The 19,028-nt window shown below is 42.7% G+C and overlaps 1 protein-coding gene across 3 annotated transcripts in view; it reads left to right on the top strand.

The window, feature by feature from the left end:
* Positions 1-14,232, top strand: part of acot7 (acyl-CoA thioesterase 7) — a 40,131-nt gene extending 25,899 nt beyond the window's left edge. For all 3 annotated transcript variants that reach the window (XM_084016313.1, XM_084016311.1, XM_084016312.1), the window contains 2 exons: positions 4,159-4,337; positions 13,778-14,232. In XM_084016313.1, the coding sequence (XP_083872439.1) occupies positions 4,159-4,337; positions 13,778-13,876 (278 nt within the window). In that variant the 3' untranslated portion in view covers positions 13,877-14,232. The remainder of the gene's footprint in view (positions 1-4,158; positions 4,338-13,777) is intronic.
* The last annotated feature ends 4,796 nt before the right edge of the window (positions 14,233-19,028 follow it).

Genomic DNA, 19,028 nt, shown 5'->3' with positions numbered 1-19,028 from the left:
CAGATACACGCCCACAGACAAACTATATCACAAGAGGAGAGTTAGCATCTTATACCTGAGAGAAAACAGAAAAACAGTTAACACTCCTGATAAATATGATTTCAGTAGTCAAGCTGTAATGCTTTTGAAGATTATTAGATACTGCTATTGAGAGAAAAAAATCTCTATAAACGTAATTCTCTATAAAAAAATATTGTTGCTTTTTCGCCTCGTTCATTAATCTTTTTATGGAGTCTAAATATGTCACAAGTGACTGAAAGCAGCCTCTTCAAAGTGGCATACAACAGTGTATCACATTTATGGACTTGAGTGTTTCTCGGCTCAGCAGCTGTTTTATCTGGAGATGATGCGATCCAGACATCCAGTGCTAGCTTTCAGATGTTATGATTATCTCAGGATATGATGTTAACAATGGCACAGCTACGTCTCTCCTCCCCATTGTTGAATTATGAAGTGAAAAAAAAATCTATACTTCACAGCTCAGCACAAGTGTGCCGGGTCAGCTGCAAGTCTACGCAATTTACAGTCCGTGCATTTTCAAATGCAGGTGCCTTTATTAAAGCAGGATAATAGACTTGATCCAAAAGTGGTTGTTCAGGGAGGCCTGAGTAAAGAGGGAGTGGCTGGAAAGGGGAAGTTTAAAACATTCAAAACGCACCTTTATGTGTATGGGACCAGAGAACTGAGCAGCACAGATTGGTTTAGATCCATGTCCACAGATTTCAGCTGCTCCCAGTAGCTCCGGTCGCTCCCTCCACCTGTCCTCTGAGTTTAGTTGGTGGTGACATGATTACCGCTGGCTTCCACAGTGACTTGGGTGTTATGTCACCAGTAGATTTCCCATTGCTTAAGCTGGTCAGACAAAGAAGAGGTGTGCTTAGGGAAAGGATGTTTAAAGGATCAAATAAAAACAAAAAAGCAAAACAGCCACTTGAACTGTGGGCTGTAACTATGTTTTGTTTTTTTCCCCCAATAAAAAATAGGAACTTTGAGATATTTCCAGCACAGCTGCTCAGACTTTGTGTTTTAGCCCCTTAATGGCAAAATTGTCCACTGACTGAATCAGTCTTAAGGTAATCATTAGTCTAATAATAATAATATTAATAATAATAATAATAATATGTAATATTATCTGACCTGAGCCTATTAGGCAGTATTTCCTCATAGGGAAGGAACTGCCACTGTGTTATGATGATGAAAATGTTATGGTTTGTTAGGGTTTGCCATAATAATGACTATTTCTCCATTGATATGTAAAAGCCAGCTGGATGCACGGACACTAGGTACTCTAGTGAAAGGTGTTATGGGAAAAATCACTGAAAGACTTTATAAAGCACAATTTCTCTACTGAAGAGAAATAGAGTTTAGCATATTCCATACACACCTGTGTGAGGACGGAGGGCCACACACCAGCACACAGACAAATTTAACATTAAATAAAGCAAGATGGGGAGTTAAGCCCCAGAACATAAAACAGACCAAGGCCTGTGTCTGCACATGGCTCATGTGGAGGACATTCACATGATTTGTTTATACGTTTTTGGAGGTCCCGCTGTGTTTATCCTAAGCAGTCCACTTGACTAATTGCACAGATTTTTACTCTCTCGGGGTCCAGTAGCAGAAATATCACGAGTGTAGAGTCGGGCAAGTTTACAAAAATATAATTAGAGAGAGAAAAACACAGAAGAGCTGAATTCAAACTGCAATAAAATAAAATAAGCAGAGTTTCAGAACAAACACAGCAACATAAAATGTCCTCATTTGCAGGGTCAAAGGTCAAAAAAGGACCCCAGATGTTAAAGGGAACATATTATGATCATTTTTTGTATTTTAGGTTTCTACTAGAACATGTTTACATGCTTTAATGTCCAATAAAACCCATTATTTTCCTCAGCTTTACCTGTATTCAACCTCAGTCTGAAACACAAGCAAGAAATGCGTTTGAAATGCCGTGTGAGAACTAAAGCTGTCACACTAAAGATGACTGAAATGATCCATGCTGAGTGGATCGATTTTCCTTCGCAAAGATTTATGAATAGTTGACCTTGGTGTCAAACTGCAGCCTGAGTGGAGGTGAGACACTGCGTTGAGTCTTTTTAACATTAGAAAATGGCTCATCTCATGTCACAGCTTGTGAATCATTGTCTTTTTTTGTTCTGCGCCCACACGGAGAAGCGTTTCATTTCCACTCCATAACCGCAGACTTTATAGAAAGTAAAGCAACCGCGATGTGGCCCTGAACAATAATGTGTATTATTTGGCACTGAGAGTCTAAGTCGGTTAGGAGTTGGCCATTGATATGCTGCTGAGATTTCAGGGAGAGAGATAAATAAATAAGTATAGAGAGCAGTGTTGCATAATAAACAATGGTGTTCTTGTTCTATTTTAATTTGATTATTGATCCAGCATGATTGGTGTTTCGCTCTAATAACTAAAGACTGGAGACTTTGAAATCAAATAGTTCTTTGGTTTGCAGTAAAGCTACAGGGTGTGTGTCTTATATGAGACACTTTCTTTCATTCCCAGCAACAAAAGCCACAATCCTGTTTCTGGAGAAGTTGTCAGGAGTGAAGGCTGACCAGACGGCTCCTCTGGTCATATTCTCATTTCCACAAAGAGGAAAATGTAGAACAATGAACAAGATACCATTCCGACTAGTTCTTCTTCTTTTCACAACATGAGAAATATATATTCACTGTGGTCCAGTTGCGGTACAAAGCGTAATAGGAAACCCTAGAGTCTACTCACAAAGGCTGGAGCTAAAATGGCTCAAAGGCAATATAAGAGATGAGACTTCAACTTTAAAGGTTGGCAGACCTTCAATGGCAATCAAGCCCAAGATCGATTCTCTAAATAAATAAATAATTAATCATGAAGATCTTTTATAATGTATATAAAAAAACACACACACTCTGTCTCATCAAGGATGTTTTTATTTTATTTTAAGAACCCGCTTGGCTGAACCTAATACATCTGTGCCAGAGATAGTTTACCTGAAGGACACCGGACTCTCTCCTGGCACTAACATGTAAAAACAGTCCACAAGGGAGAGAATGGCCAGAAGTATTCTCACAGTTTATTGTGAAAAGGTGCCAAAGGAAGTCAGTTAAATGTATTAAGAGCAGTAGCCAAGGGAAGAAACACACTTTCTTTAGTGTTACTTTTGCTGGTGATTAACATCTTACACTTCATTGAAGTGTGTGTTAATGTGATTGAGGATCAAGTGGAAGTCTCTTAGAAATAGTTGCCAGCATATACTTTCATAAAAGCCCCTTTATTCATCCGCTATGCCCATGCTTGTATCACACCGTTGACTGTTTTATAAGATCTCAGTCGTAGACCCGAGGTCTATCTCAGACTGCAGGGATAGCGCCTTGTCTTCTCGTCTCTATGGCAACAGCAGTAATAATACAGTACAGGCACATGAAATAGAATAAAGAAACACATCAGCAGTGCCCAGTCCTATTAGTTGACTTTTTTTCCCACCTCCCCACAGTAACAAAATATGAGTCAAATGTCCTAGATGGATTAGATGAGACTCAGGGATGACATTAAAATAAAGGGTAGCAAATGCTTTGCAGCAGTGGACATGTTTCATTTAATAATGTTAATAATTCAAAAAAGGGTTTTTTACTTTTCTGTCTCACTATAAGCACCAAAACAAGCTTCATATGAAAGTTCCTACTTTGTATTCACCTGAAAACCTTGCAGTAGGAGAGACTGATGGATGTAGTAAATCCTCCCAGGCAGAGATCATCAGTCTGCTTCACTCTCGGTTGATCAGACTTCAAGAAGTTCATGATGCAACGATGTGAATCAGATGGCAAGAGTAGAGCCCACATTTTCCTCAGATGACTGTATCATATACAGTTATGTTCAGAGTAGCTACACGTGAACGTTGTTTATAATGGATATCTAACATGTGTTCTAAGTCAGGTGATTTAAAACGATGTCTAGATAGATAGATTGATACTGATAGTTGCAATATTTATTTTTCTCACACAAATCCTTTTTTTCTTTTTTTGCCCTTTTAATAAAATTTAATAACAACATACTTTCTGTATGGATGGCTGAAGGACAGCTTGATTCAAGCACGGCATGAATGTCAAACATTTATGGGCCAAATGTGTTTTTCTGCTTTTTCTTCATCTCCCCAAGGCTGTGTGGTGACGGTGACGGGACGCCTCACCTTCGTCAGTAACAAGTCTATGGAGATTGAAGTGTTCGTCGATGCTTGCTCTCTGGTGGACACAGATAAATATCGTGCTGTCTCAGCCTTCTTCACCTACATCTCCCTGGACAAGGACAATAAGCCTCTTCCTGTTCCCCCTCTGAAGGTTGGTCCCATCCAGTCTCTGCTTTCTGAAATCCGTCATTGATTTGATCCTAGACACCATTTTGTATGCACACAACTACATTTACACGAGTCAGACAGGTTATTTGATGTGTCAGCCAAGTGTGGTGTACCTTTCTTTGCACACGGACTTATTTAAAACCTTGGTTTCTTCGTATCTCAGTTGGGTGTTCATGGATTTGCTTCTGCCGTTACTTTTTAAGTCCATGCACACTTTTCAATTTTGTGGGGGATGATAACTTGTCCTTGGACAACTCACTGAACAAAAAGGCACGAAGAAATATAAAATGTCCTTTTCAGAGCATAACAATATTTTCAAAAATGTGTTTTATATAAACAGATTGCTGCTAAATCTTATGCTCCAGTTAGTTTGCAGTGCAATTTTATGCAAATACAAGTGGCAGATTCCTCATCACACGCCAATGAAATGTTCAAACCGTTATCGCTAAATTTCTCAATTGTCTTCTGTTTCTCTACTTTTCACCTGATGGTCCCATTCCTTCAGTCAGTAACACCTGTGACTTTTGGAAAGCTCACAGCATGACAAACACTCCCTCATTTGGCAATTTAGCACGTCAGTATCTTTCCGGTGCTTTAAATTCTTTGCTGTGTCTGCGCATAAACCTTAAGTGCCGAGCCCTGAATGCTAATATCTCTACCACATCCCCGGACGCCTATGTCCGGCTGACTCAGCACTTATTGTCAGGATGTAAAGTGTGCATGTTTACCTGCAGACAGGAGCGAGGCACCTGCTGTTTGTCCTGGCTCAGCAATACACGGGGATCCGAACCCTGTTTATGTGCAAACACTGGACGTGCAGGCCATCTGTTTAACCCAGCATGTTTAAATGAGTATTTCAGTATATAGCATATATGAATAGATCAGCCCCATTATCACAGATGCCTGATCCAGCTATTTAAGGCAGCATCCTCCTGATATCGGTGTCAGTATTGGTACCGGTGCATCCCTATGGGCAGAGTGGGCGGCTCCAGTTAAACTAGACAGACCAACAGCAGGTCATTAATCTCTCCATGAACTCTTGTACAAAATTCAGAGTTTGCACCTGGGCTAATCATTAAACCTTTAAGTATATGCAGAATACCGAGTCAGGCAGGAAAATGCATTCAAAGTGAAGACCATGCAGCAGTATTTTAAGTAAGAGAGATCGAGCACAAAGACGTTTTTTAGGTTAGCATGCATCCGTCCTCAAACTTGAACCGATATAAAGAACCAAACCATGTAGAAAATATATATTATAGTATGAATGCTGCACATTTCTCTCACTGAATGTAAGATCTTTAAAGAAATGTGATGCATACGAGCATGGCCTGCAGTCACTGAAGAAATTGCAGTAAAGGAAGCATATCTTGGCAGCGTGGATGAGAGTGAAGCGTGGAAAAAGGGTTGTTATAGGTGTGATGTCCTGCCACCAAGTGCTGCATGGACCGTTCTTATCATAAACACACACACATAAAGGTGCAGCATCAGACTTTAACACCATGACATGTCCATTTGACTCCTCTCCTTCTGACAGACTTAAATGTGCATCCACTGTGCGTCTCCTCTAGTCGGCCTTTGAAGAAAAAAAAGAGCCGCCAGCCTCCCTATTTCCATTTCACATAAACCCACGTTTGGTTTGCTCTGTTGTCTGCCCCCTCCTCCATGCATTCATTACCTGGTTATCCTGTTCGCCTCAATTTTATGAAAAGAGAGGTTAAAAAAAGTCTCCTGGTGATTTAATAATTCATTCTCAACACTATAAATGGAAATCTAAATGGAGACAGGGCTGCCAGGACTCTGATGTAGCATGTGTCAGACAAACAAGGGCGGGAATAGAGAAAAATGTGTGTGTGGGCATGAAACAGTTACAATATAGACCAACTGTATGCGGTTTGTGACGACAGAGACAAATCCAGCTTTAAAACATGTAGGTTTGTGCTCGACAGAGCGGGCTTTGCGTGTGAAGGTGCACGTGCTTGAACAGATCACTGAGCACAAATGCGTGTGTTTATTTATGTGAGGCTCAATCAGGGCTATTTCTGGCTTTATCACTATTTACTGAGGGCTCAAAGATGAGATGAGATCGACTCAAAACAAGGGAGTGCCCGTCCAAACTATTGATGGCGGTAAACCTATTCATAGATGTCAGTCCCTTGGTGTACAACAGACACGCGTCACATGCAGTAAATAAGGTTGAGCACGTCAGTCCAATTAACACCTGGAGATGACTGTGAGGGATGGAAATACGATGCTGACATTAATTAGCCGGGTAAGCCAGATAATGCAAGTGAGACAAACATTTGGCCCCCTGTCCATTTTGTTTTAGTTCTACTGCAGGTTAACCACCATGTAGTATTCTATGTAGTCCTACCAGATAGTATTTAAACACGTTAATGTAGAAATGCTTTCTGCAAGTTTTGTTATTGAAGAAACCAACCTGTATAACGTGTTAATTGGGGAGGTTTAGGGATGCTGTTAGATGTTGTTACCCTTGGACAGATGGCTACTGTCTTCTCATCAAACTCTTGGCAATAATTTAAGCTTATTTAAAGTTATCTTTTCTTTTAATTTTTTCGCGGAAAAATAAATCTGCCTTCACGCCCCCCTCATGTTTCTTGACCCAGTATTTATTCTTTGCCACAGTGTGAGGCTTTTCAACCTTATTAGTTATACTGTTAGTTATATTTGCACTTTAAGACATTATTTTCAAAGTGTTCATGTTGCATCCCCTCCTCCTTTAAAGTATTTATATTTTCCCTGAATATGTTATCTTTCTTTCATGTTCAGCTAAAACACATCCATGTCAAACCTCCGCTAATGAAACTTTTATGACATCGTGGCAGATTTTGCTCCAGTTGAGTTCTATAAATAGTCTCATTCGAAAGGACAGCTTCTGCTATTTTTGACTGCAGGTGCCTTTCCCCCTATTCTCTCATCCTTGCGTTCCCTTCAGTGAGCCCGCTGTGCTATTTTTAGATCTTCCTGTTTTAGCTCAGCGGGGCGGGGCCTGTCACCACCGTAGGATACTGTGGGTAATGCTGAAGTGGGGAAAGAGGACAGCGCGAGCAGAAGGGAGGATATTGGGGGATGCCTCACCGCTCTGCAGCAGTACCCTTGAAAAGTACTGAAATAATGCATGTGCACGCTGGGCCGGTGTAGAAATAATCACAAATGCCTGGAAGCATCGTTGACCAACGTATGTCTTCGCTGTATTTATGATGATTTTAATGGGGTACCAGTTGCCTCAAGGTTAGAGGAACTGGCTTGCCACCAGCATGTCAGCATGTTCAATCCTGAATACCAGCCGGTGGTGGAAGGATGTGGTTGTGCTGTGGCAAAGCCTGAGTCTTACGGTATGAAGGTTGTTGTTGGTGAAAACCGTGTGCACATTCGGGAATCCTCCTGCAATGCAACAAAGGGTGATGTAAGTGATTTAATTCTGTAAAAGGTTTGGTCCTTCTTCCTTTCTCTTTACTCCTTCCTTCTTGTTTCATCGTGTCGCTGCTTCCTGCCTTCTCCCTTCATCTCTTCTGCCTCTATTCAGCTTCCCTAACCCCCCCAAATCCCTCTTTCCTTCCAACCGTCCTTTACCCTCTTTTCTTCATCTCTCCCTCCTTCCTTCTTCTCCATCTCGCTCCCTCCTCGCTGGCAGAAACTCAGCTGGCCTCCCGTGACACAAAAACATGCCTGGTTGTCATGGCAACCCCCTGTAGTCCACATGAAGTGATGCACATTTATTTTTAGATGCCTCCCATTCAAGACGATAAGCAATGGGTTAACAGATACACTTGAGGCAGAGTTGCCGATATTTTCTGACTGTGTGGTAATCCGAGGCTCAACACACAGAAAACATATTATTATTATTAAAGCCCATCCTATAATGTTCTGTATTCATAGCCACAACTCAATGTCATGTTTTGTGAAGAAAGACAAGATGGCATAATCCATTTGTGTGTATAAGCATTTGAAAGGATTTCTTTTGTGTACAAATGAAACACCTTTCAGCATGGTCTAAAATGTCATCCTTTGTGTGAGTGTATGTATTTGTATGTGTATGTAGGCCTACTATGTATATATCACACATATAGGTTAGCATCCAAACTCATGTTGGCCTGTTATTCTGTTGAGCCAGTTGCCTATAGCTGTGTGCTACACTGATGCCCCGTGCCTTTTCTAATAACAGCTTGCACCAATACAAAGAAACCCCTCTGGCATTTTGCTGGCATTGTCCGAGCAGTCCCATTTACAAGCCATGTCCCTGTTCCAAGTTTACACAATTTGTGACACTTGATTCAGCTGCCCACATAACGGACGACCAGCAGGCCAGGTGAAACAGCTGTTTTTCTTGGCTGTTGGACCCGATAGCCAAGGCTCTGAAGGCTGATTTTGGCTTTGTGGGCTACATTCAAATTGACAATTTGATGTGTTCCAGTGCGATTTATTGCAGATAGCCATTGATGTATTAATTTATTTCTATTGTAATATTTTTTATCAGCCATGCAAGTAGCATGACTCTAGGGATGTCTGCTTACCTTGGTGGAGATGGAAATATCAACCATTAGATGGATTGACACACAGTTAGGTACAGCATCCGTGGTTCCCATTTGATGTATCTTAAATACTTCAATGGTGCTCGAAATTATGTTTTTTTTTGTGTGTGTTTTGTTGTGAAAATGGACTGACATGAACTTTGGCTCAGATGTTCATAACTTTGGTCAATATTAAATACTAACTAATGGCATTCACACCCACCACTGTGACTTGAATGCTAACATGCTAGCTACAATATATATATATATATACATTTTAGTAATAACTGAAACCAAATTTGCATGCTGAAGATTTGATTCGTAGCACTATTGTGGCCTTCATTCTTGCTATGGATGAGCTATTACACATACAGTTATATGATATTTATATATATATATATATATATATGATAAATATGACATGGTACAGTTGCCTGAAACATAAAACCAAAACAAACAATAAAAAGAGAACTTTAAGTTGAAGATGCTATAAAGCAAGCATGACTGCTTTTTGCAGGGTTTATGGGTTCCGCATCAGCGAGTCACCAGCAGTAGGTGATGATCCTGCATAATCACAGTTATTAGACTAGAGCCATTGTGCAAATACCAATTACATGGGGACACCAAAAGTACATTTAGAGCCTAGCATTGAATTGCCACATTGAGTTATGCAAATGTAATCCACATGAGCATAAACATATGCAAACACACGTGCAGCCTAGTAGGAATACGCACAAAGTATAAGCAGGATAATGTGTGCACACAGACATACACGTGGGCATGAAAGTAGTAACACCAGTATTAGAACAGCATCTCATACCACTATACTATTATAATCAAGTGTGAGTGAAAATGCAGTTTGAACCAATCATTAGAAACACTGCAAAACCAAGTAGTGTAGGAGAAATCACACATCGATACAGATCTTTTTAATAATAATAATAACAGACTACTAAGTCCAGTGTTTCAGTCCTCTACATGAACCTGTCCTTCACCCAAACAGTAAGACTCTAAGAATCCTGTTTCCTTTGCTACGTGCGGAAACTTTAGAGGACCATATCTCATATCGTTAGGAAGTGCCATTCTTCATTCGCAGTAGTCAGGTGTACCGTTCATTTGAATTGGCATGCTCATTAAAGCAGCTCAAGCTGTCGCTGACTATGGTTTTAAAAGTGTAATTAAATAAGGGCTCAGTCCTCAGGGGCCTGAGTGAGAAAGAGAGAGATTTGAGGGGCTTGAAGGAGAGGATATACTTCAGACTGACTGCATTTAACAACCATGTGGACTTGCACTGAGACCGTATGTTTGTTTGTATATAGTATATTTGGGTCACATCTCTTTGTGGCTGCGTATGCACAATCTTGATCCCTCAATGTATCTTCTGTCAACAATTTATACCCCAAAACCATAACAGCTGTCTCTAGAGAGGTAATGTAATGTAATGTATTACGCTATTTGTTAGTCAATTTCATATCCCTGAATTTGCTGTGTGACTGCACACGATCGCCAAAGCAAGACTCCACAGATCCTGATTGTGTATGTTTACAAATTTGGAAAAAAGCAGTTATGTTTTTGAAAATGAAATGGTCTGAGCAGCATTTTCTGTTTATTCAAATGTTTAAAAATACTGGAATGTGAAACTTGGGTCTCTCTCTCGCTCTCACTTTTTAAAGTCAATGAACTGGAATTATCCATTACTTTCAGTTGAATGGCAAAAGCAAAATTGACTGAGCATTATGTTGACTTACATAACCAGCATACAACAAACACCAGCACTCCAGCTGCATGCTCCTGAAGCTGCTCTACAGAGACGCACATTCCCACCGCGTCACTATTTGAATATTCTCATCACATTTGCGTCGTGACCCCTGGGCTCGTCCCTGGCACGGTGTTTTTGTCGTCTCCGTTACCAACCCTGCTCTCTCCATAAAGTTAAGGCGCCATCTGTCAGCTTTGCACCCAGGGTGCTGCTGAGTGGCGGGTGCTGTTGAGTCTGCCAACACCTGGTGTGTGCAGAGCCCACATCTGAACATGTCACTGACGCTAGTATTCACTTGTACAGTTTTAACATCCAAAAACATACATAGGCATACGTGTGTGGGTGCTCACATCCAACACATTCCCCTTATTGCAGTGTGCATATGAGTGTGAGAGCGGGCAGCACCATAAACGTAAGTGTTGACACTGTCACCGGAGGTGGTATTGTTTAAATCATGAGGTTGCCAGATAGTCTAATTAAACTGCGCAGGCTATTCCTCCCATCAATCGGCAGCCAAACTGAGCTAAACCCTGGAACGCATCGTCGCCACACAATTACAATCCCATCTCCACATCAATAACCTGTTTAAGCCCCTCCAAAAAGTCCTCAATTACCTCGTCACCTCTGCTGAAACCGGTTCCCTCAATATCCTCCTCGACCTGAGTGCAGCCTTCGATACCGTGAGCCATAACGTACTGCTCTCCAGGCTCAAAGACCTCGGTATCGATGTACTGCACTCAGCTGGCTCCAGTCACCTCTCCAACAGATCCCACTTAATTTCCCTCCATAACCACAGCTCTTTTACAGCAACACAAGGTGTTCTCCAAGGATCTGTACTTGGTCCCCTCCTCTTCATCATCTACATCCTCCCCCATGGTCACATACTTCACTACTATCATTTTTAACCTGGACTTCCACTGCTGCGCCGATGACACCCAGATCTACCTCAGCACTAAATCTCTCCACAACCCCTCACTCTCCCGCATCAACTCCTGCCTGTCATCAATTAAAACCCGGATGCAACACAATTTCCTCAAACTCAACAGCAATAAAACTGAACTCCTCCTCATCGTCTCCAAATCCACACTCAGCAAAACCAACAACCTCACTCTGATCATCGACGGCAACACTATCTCTCCCTCTCCCCAGGCCCGCAACCTTGCCGTGATTCCCGACTCCACTCTCTCCCTTGAGCCCCATATCTGCCATATAGTCAAAACCTCCTTCTTTCATCCCCACAATATTGCGAAACTCAGACTCTCTCACACCCCCCGCTGCCGAAAGACTCTTTCATGCCTTCCTTCCCTCCTGTCTGGATTATTGTAATTCACTCCTCCATGGCATCAGTTCCAGCTCCATAAACCAAGTCCAACTGGTCAAGAATGCTGCCACACACCACATCACCCCAGTCCTAATGAACCCCTGCTGGCTTCCCATCTCCCACCGCATCACCTACAAAATCCTGGTCCTCACTTTCAAAGCACTCCACCATCCCCCCCCCCCCCCCCCCCCCCTTAACTCACTGACTTCATCCCTCCTAACAACCCTCTCGGTCCCTCAGATCCTCATCAGCCCGTCTCCTCTCCATCCATAAATCAAACCTCCGCAGCTTTGGGGACAGAGCAGCTCCGAGCCTCTGAAACTCCCTACCCCAACCCATCCGTGACTCTGAGTCCTTCACCATATTTCAGTCCTGCCTCTCTTCTCCTCTACCTACCACTAGCCCCCTCATTTATTTCAACTGATCGTTGTTCTGTCTTGTCTTTGTCTTATTTGTTTGTTTATTTGGGGGGGGTTTTCTGTAAAGCACCTTTGTGTTCGGAAAAGCGAACACAAAGTATATATTATTATTATTATGAAACTGGGCAGGCTAACGAATCGGCAGTCAAACTGAGCTAAGTGAAGAAGACAGTGAAGATTTGTTCTCTCTTGTCTCACAACACTCACACACACACCGAAGCCACACACTTAGCTGCTACTCGCTGCTCACAGGAGCTGATTGGTCCGTGCTCTAGCTTGCCGGACGCATCACAAACACATTACTCAAAACCTCACCAAATAGATTATTCTCTGCCTTCCAATACCCCATACTACCACACTGTTTAGGATGTCACAAACGTATTTAGTGTGTCCAAATACACAGTATGTCAAATGCAGTATGCCAAAAATACCAGGATGTCGGAATGCATCTGGTCTCATTATACACGATGCAAGCCAACATAATTTTCTGGCTATTCTGACCCACGATCCTCCGTGCAGCAGACCTAATGAGTCAAAGATCAAGGTGCAATGGTATGATAAAGTAGCATGAAAGCCGGGATGCTTTTCTTATAGCAGTAAATGTTGATACTGTCTCAGGTGTATTGTTGTTAAAGTCACGAATTTGCCAGGCAGTCTAATTAAAATGCACACAAATCAGCATCCATCCATCCATTGTCTACCGCTTATCCTGTATTCAGGGTTGCGGGGGGGCTGGAGCCGATCCCAGCTGTCATTGGGCGAAGGCAGGGTACACCCTGGACAGTCTATCACAGGGCTAACATACAGAGACAAACAACCATTCACGCTCACATTCACACCGCGGGCAATTTAGAGTCATCAATGAACCTATCCCCGTCTTTGGACTGTGGGAGGAAGCCGGAGAACCCGGAGAGAACCCACGCTTACATGGGGAGAACATGCAAACTCCACACAGAAGGAACCCGAACCTGACCCCGACCCGGGAATCGAACCCGGGACCCTCTCGCTGTGAGGCGACAGTGCCCCACAAATCAGCAGCCAAACTGAAATAAGTGAAGGTCAAATACAAGATTTGGTCTTAAAAGGCTTGAAAGCTCCGAATGCATTTTAATCGGTAAGCCTTGAACAGCATGCAGTTTAAGGAATTTTAAATGCGTCCGTGTCCTGCAAACATCTTGCAAATCACCTCTAATGCAATGCAATTTCAATCATTCATTCTGTATTTCAGAAGATGAATGAAAGTCTACAACTGCACCAGACCGGTCAATTAGATCAGGGCTTCGTGCCCACGATTGATTTCATAACAGCAGGGGGAAACATTCCAGTGCACACTGTGTGTAAACGATGACTGTGCCTAATAACAAATCTTTGGTCTTTTCTTCGTGTTTTCTTCAGATTGACGGGGAGCAGGAGCAGAGACGTTTCGAGGAGGGCAAAGCGCGTTACCTCAACAATAAAGCAAAGAGAGTCGCAGAAAAGGAGAGCCAGCAGTGACGCCGCTGAAATGATGACATGAATTCCCTCCTCTCTGTTCGCTAACGGTAGCGTCCTGTTTAACCATTTTCCCTGCGCTACGCACCAAAGTGTCCACGCGTGGCATCACATGTATTTAAAAGTAAGAGTTCATATTTTATCTTGGGTATATTTTTATTGATGTATGAAGACTGTTGATGATCACTCGTCAGTGCAAAGTGACGGTCTGACTGTAGAAGCACTGTTTAATTTTAAGTTTTTTTTTAAGTATGAAGACTTCATGATCACTGTCAGTGCAAAGCTATAGTCTGAACGCAAGCAAAATGATGAATAAGTGAGTGAATAACAATGAATAAAAGATCCAAGTGTGAGTCTGAGCCTCTCGCCTCGTGTCCTTGCTATTTTGATGATGATGGTGATGATGTCATTGTCTTGGGCATGCCTTGGCGGAGAGGACACACGCTATCCATCTTTTCAGCACTGTGTCTTTCACAGAGAAATCAGGGAAGCTCGGGGGCTTTGACTCAACTCCCATCTCTCCCACGCCCGCCCATCCCCCTCTCCTCTCTCCTCTGTCTGTCTGTCTGTCACACTCTGACTTCAGCGTTCGCTCTGCCTTCACATGCTATCCTTTCCCTCTCCTCGTCACGTCCTCATCCGTCTCCATTCTCTTACAATGTCACTTTCTCCCTCTCATTCATTACATTTGTCCCTCTGTCTTCTCACTGTCTCACTCCCTTTGTCTCCACATGAGACATGAGAACTCGTACAACTAAAAATGTGTCTGTATGGGCACCATTCTCGTGGCATATCCCTTGCATGTGTGCACAAACGGAGATAAAAAAATAAAATAAAGATGAATCCAGGTCAGCAGCAGCTAGTGAGAAATCAATATCTTTATGGCCGTGCTGGGACAAAAAAAATGTGATCATTAACCTGCCTTTAAAGCTCCTGTTCAAATATATAGTTAGATTGTTTTTTCATTTGGGTGTTTAAAGCACTGTTAGTAGGAGTAGGCGGGCTTCAATCATGTGCAACAGATGGCAAGGACTAATTTGAGATCAAACCCAAAGTGAAATTCAAAGATTAAAGCCTGGTGAGTGAGCTCTGTGAAGAACAGAGAGACACACTGGTCCAAATCTCAGCAAGAGGCCTCTTCGTTGGGACCTTTGTTCCTCCTGTGCTGTTATTCTCACACAGACAGAAACTGATTTGTCATTGGATCTTGAAGGTTATTGTCCCCCCCCCCCCCCCCCCCCCCCCCCTCCAGCACAGTATGTGTGCTTTTCATTTCCCCCATGAAAATAAAGTTAGGCTCAAGCTGCACCAGGGGGATGATCTATTTTTAACCCCAGTGAAGTCGTGGCATCTTGTGGGAGAAGGAGAAACGCACTCCAGCGAGACGGGATCCATTGCAGATGGCAAGATGAGGCTCATGAGAAAATACCATGAGCAAATATGAGCTCATTGAAAAAGCATCTACCTAATGCACATCAACAGTCTCTGTCCTGGAAATATCTAATTTCTCATCATTCACAATGTTCATCACCGTATTCGGCCATTTCAGCTGGCAGCAGCTGGCTTTTTCATACGTAGGGACATAATATGGTAACCATGGTTACTTATGTGGAAGAACAGACTTGAAATGGAAGAGATGACATTATCAGAAGTGCATGTTTCTCTTCCAGGTAAATCTGCTTTAAATAATTCAAGTCTCACGTGAATAATGTTTGTGATATTTATTTTATTTATTTGTGTTTATATATCACACCCTCGGCAGCGGAGGAGCTGCATGTCAAACTGCTTCTTTCCCCATCAGAGAATAATGAAACCAGGGCAAAAAGCTGATCTCATGTTTCCTCTTATGTCTTTGCGTCGATGAGTGGACGTGCAGCCCCCCATCGCAGCTGTTTCCCAGTGTAGAGAGACCGACAAGGCTGCGTACAAGATGAATGATTCTATGGTGCCTGAGAAGAAACCATTAAGGACTCTGAAGGAAGGATAAACGAAAAACTCTCGGCTTTCATTACAGAGTGACCTGCTTTGCATTTTCCCCCTCGGCTCGGGGAAACGTCTCCATCGTCAGTCATTTCCTGACAGCGGGAGCTTTATTTCCACACATGAGACGAGACACAGAAACCTGAACCGCGTGTGCGTTATATTTCAAGGTCACTCGAGAAAATAAGTCTGCCAATATTTGTGTGAGGCTGGGTTGGGTTTGTTGGCAGAAGAGGCAGATGCTCAAAGACATCAGCCTCACACAGTAAATGGTTAAACTCGATGTTTCCTTTTTGTTTTTGTAAAAAAAAAAAAAAGATCTTTTGTTTGTGCTTCCTGGAACACCTTCACAGAGCAGAGAGATGAGTCCTACATCCAGCCCTCCTCTGTTATCTGGGCTTTGAGCCAGAAGGGCTTTCCTGGCAGAGGAGTAGGTGATGAGCCGTACTTTGTCTGGCCTGGAACCTCCCTTTTTGTCAGCCACAGGGGACCTCGCTGGGAGTACACCAAACTAGGCTACCTCTGACTGAAAGGCACACAAACTCCAACACACGGGGAGGTGGAAACGTAGAAAGGTAGATGGTAAGAGGGAACATCGGTGGGGACGTTCAAGAGCTGCTGTGTGTGTGTGTGTGTGTGTGTGTGTGTGTGTGTGTGTGTGTGTGTGTGTGTGTGTGTGTGTGTGTGTGTGTGTGTGTGTGTGTGTGTGTGTGTGTGTGTGTGTGTGTGTGTGTGTGTGTGTGAGAGACAGCGGGGCTGACGGTGAAGAGTGGGGGCAGCCCAGTGCCAGCGGAGCCAGTGGGCGGGAATGCCTTCTGTTACTCTTTACTTCCAGGTCACCCAGCATCACACAGGAGAGGTTAGACATGGACGGTGATTCTTTTAACAAACCTTCCTGTCATGTCTACTTCTAATGACGGACTTGTTTAAGCACCAAAATAAATCATCCACAGCAGAGTATTACCTGTGTATGTCCACACACCATCACACCCCAGAAAGTTACACAAGCTTTGTTTAAAGATCATTTGAACTCCTATCAGCAAGGCGTCTGATTTGTTCGCTGCAAGGTGCTGATTAAAACATTCTGGTAATTACTGATTGATGCACCCTCTGCACACTCCTGACTCACTTTCACCCCGACAACGTAACATTGAACATCTTTGTGATAAAGGTATGCATTTGAATGCAACATGCTCTTCACCGAAATGTTGATTTGGACACGTTTGTGAATGAAATTGCATCATCTGCTTCAAATAGCCATCTTTTTTTTTTTTTTTTTACAGATTTGGCTTCTCAACCTTTCCCTCTCTTGATCTCTTTCTCTCTCTCACACTTACACTACTCTTCTGTTCTTTGTTCATTTTTTCATCCTCTCAGGTTGTGATGCATCAAAACGGTCTTTTCCTCAGCTTCTGTTATTCCTTTGAATTTGTATGAAGTCCTAACAAAAATGAGGAAAGTGGGTGAAACGGTGTCAAACAGAGCCGCTAGTCATCAGTGAGTGATGTGCACCATGTACCATCATGACATGACCGCTGGGGTGCAAAGGTTGCTGTATACTATGTGGAGAAGTCTGATAAAGCAAAAAGCAGTGTCTTTATAACCTGAGTCATGTTTACATTGTTACATTGATTAGATTAGCCGACACAATGACATCATTAGACAACATTACAGTAAGGTCCAATGAGGCTAGCAGCATGAGTTTTAAACATATCCCCATTTATCTTTATCGTTTAAACCACTTATTTTGGAGTGAGGTTCAATTCCCACCATTGCAACCAAACCTGCATGCAGGTAAGGGCAAGGGGTCAAAGTTGAAATATGGAAAATATAATATAATTTGTTAACGCAGGAAACTAATGTTCTCTTCTGTTTTCGCACCCTTTTAACTCTTTTCGTCTTTGCTAAGCGACATTTTTCTCACCCAAAGCTTAGAAAACCTGTTTTAAGGTTAGTTGTTGATCTCTCCAATGAAGTGACAGAACAGAACAGAAGTGTTGTAACTGAATGTAACAAGCTGTAATGACCCGAACTGAAAGGGAGACTATAGGTTGAAGGTTATCATTTGACCTTTCAGTGAGGAATGAAACAAGCTACCGCCTCCTCCTCCTGCCTTCTCTGCGGTGCAACTCTTACTGCGGGTTTTGGAAAAGCTCTCGCCCTTAAATGTGCAAACAATATGGACAAACAGGGTACATCATACAGCATTTAGACTTTAGGCATTTAGATATCAGACAGAATTTCTTGTTTCTGTTGCAGTCCCATTATGGGATTTGAATGCTAGGATGAATGTTTAAACCTGGAGGCTGCAGTAGCTTTAGGTTAGTATTGACTGTTTATCACAGCTGTGATCAGCTGTGATAAACAGCATCAGTATCTCGAAGAGCGTTTCTTTTCAAGGCTCTTTAGTGTGCTGCAGCTCTCTCTCTCTCTCTCTCTGTGTGTGTGTGTGTGTGTGTGTGTGTGTGTTTTAATGAATGGGAAGAGTGTGAGCTGCTCATCAGACCGTCCACCAAATAAATGAAAATAATCCTTCTAATAGTGGCAGCAATCACGGCACCAGGGACCTCTGTGTGTGTCTCTCCTCTCATGGAGGGCCTATTCGTTTTCTTCACTGGGTACAATCTAGGCCCCGAGGGAGGCGAGCCACTCTTACAGAATCATCCAGGAGAGGAGTCTTACATAACAAGTCCTATAATGTCAATGAACAGGGCTCGTTTAAAGGAGCGTGAATAACGGGGAAATAACGTGCATTCATTGATAGGGGGAATTCAAAGGTCCTTTAAACTTTTAATGGATAACATCAACGGTCAGTTTGATTCAGACCGGCCACTATAGTCACCTCTCACTTCCTCTGGTTTCCATCTTCTCTTAGCTTATGGAAATCCATTTTAAAATCAACTCATTCAAATGAGACATTTCATGATTTAAAAATGATAATGATAATCGTGTTCACTCAGAGGTCGCAGGAATCAAATGACCCGTTTTTTTTATTCAAAGCAAAAACGTGCAACACACAGAAGAGCCGTCCTCGCGCTGCCAGAATGCCGACCTCTTTTCCATGAATTATTTCTTATTGCGGTTCACTCCCACGGCCACGGAGCGTCTGACCCGCGCACGAGCCTGTGCTGTCGGGAGCGCGCAGCAATCATGCCTCATCCGTCGCACGCCTCGC

The sequence above is a fragment of the Eutrigla gurnardus genome (assembly GCF_963514095.1).
Source record: "Eutrigla gurnardus genome assembly, chromosome: 8".
Lineage (NCBI taxonomy): Eukaryota > Metazoa > Chordata > Actinopteri > Perciformes > Triglidae > Eutrigla > Eutrigla gurnardus.
This window is presented reverse-complemented; position numbering and strand designations above follow the sequence as displayed.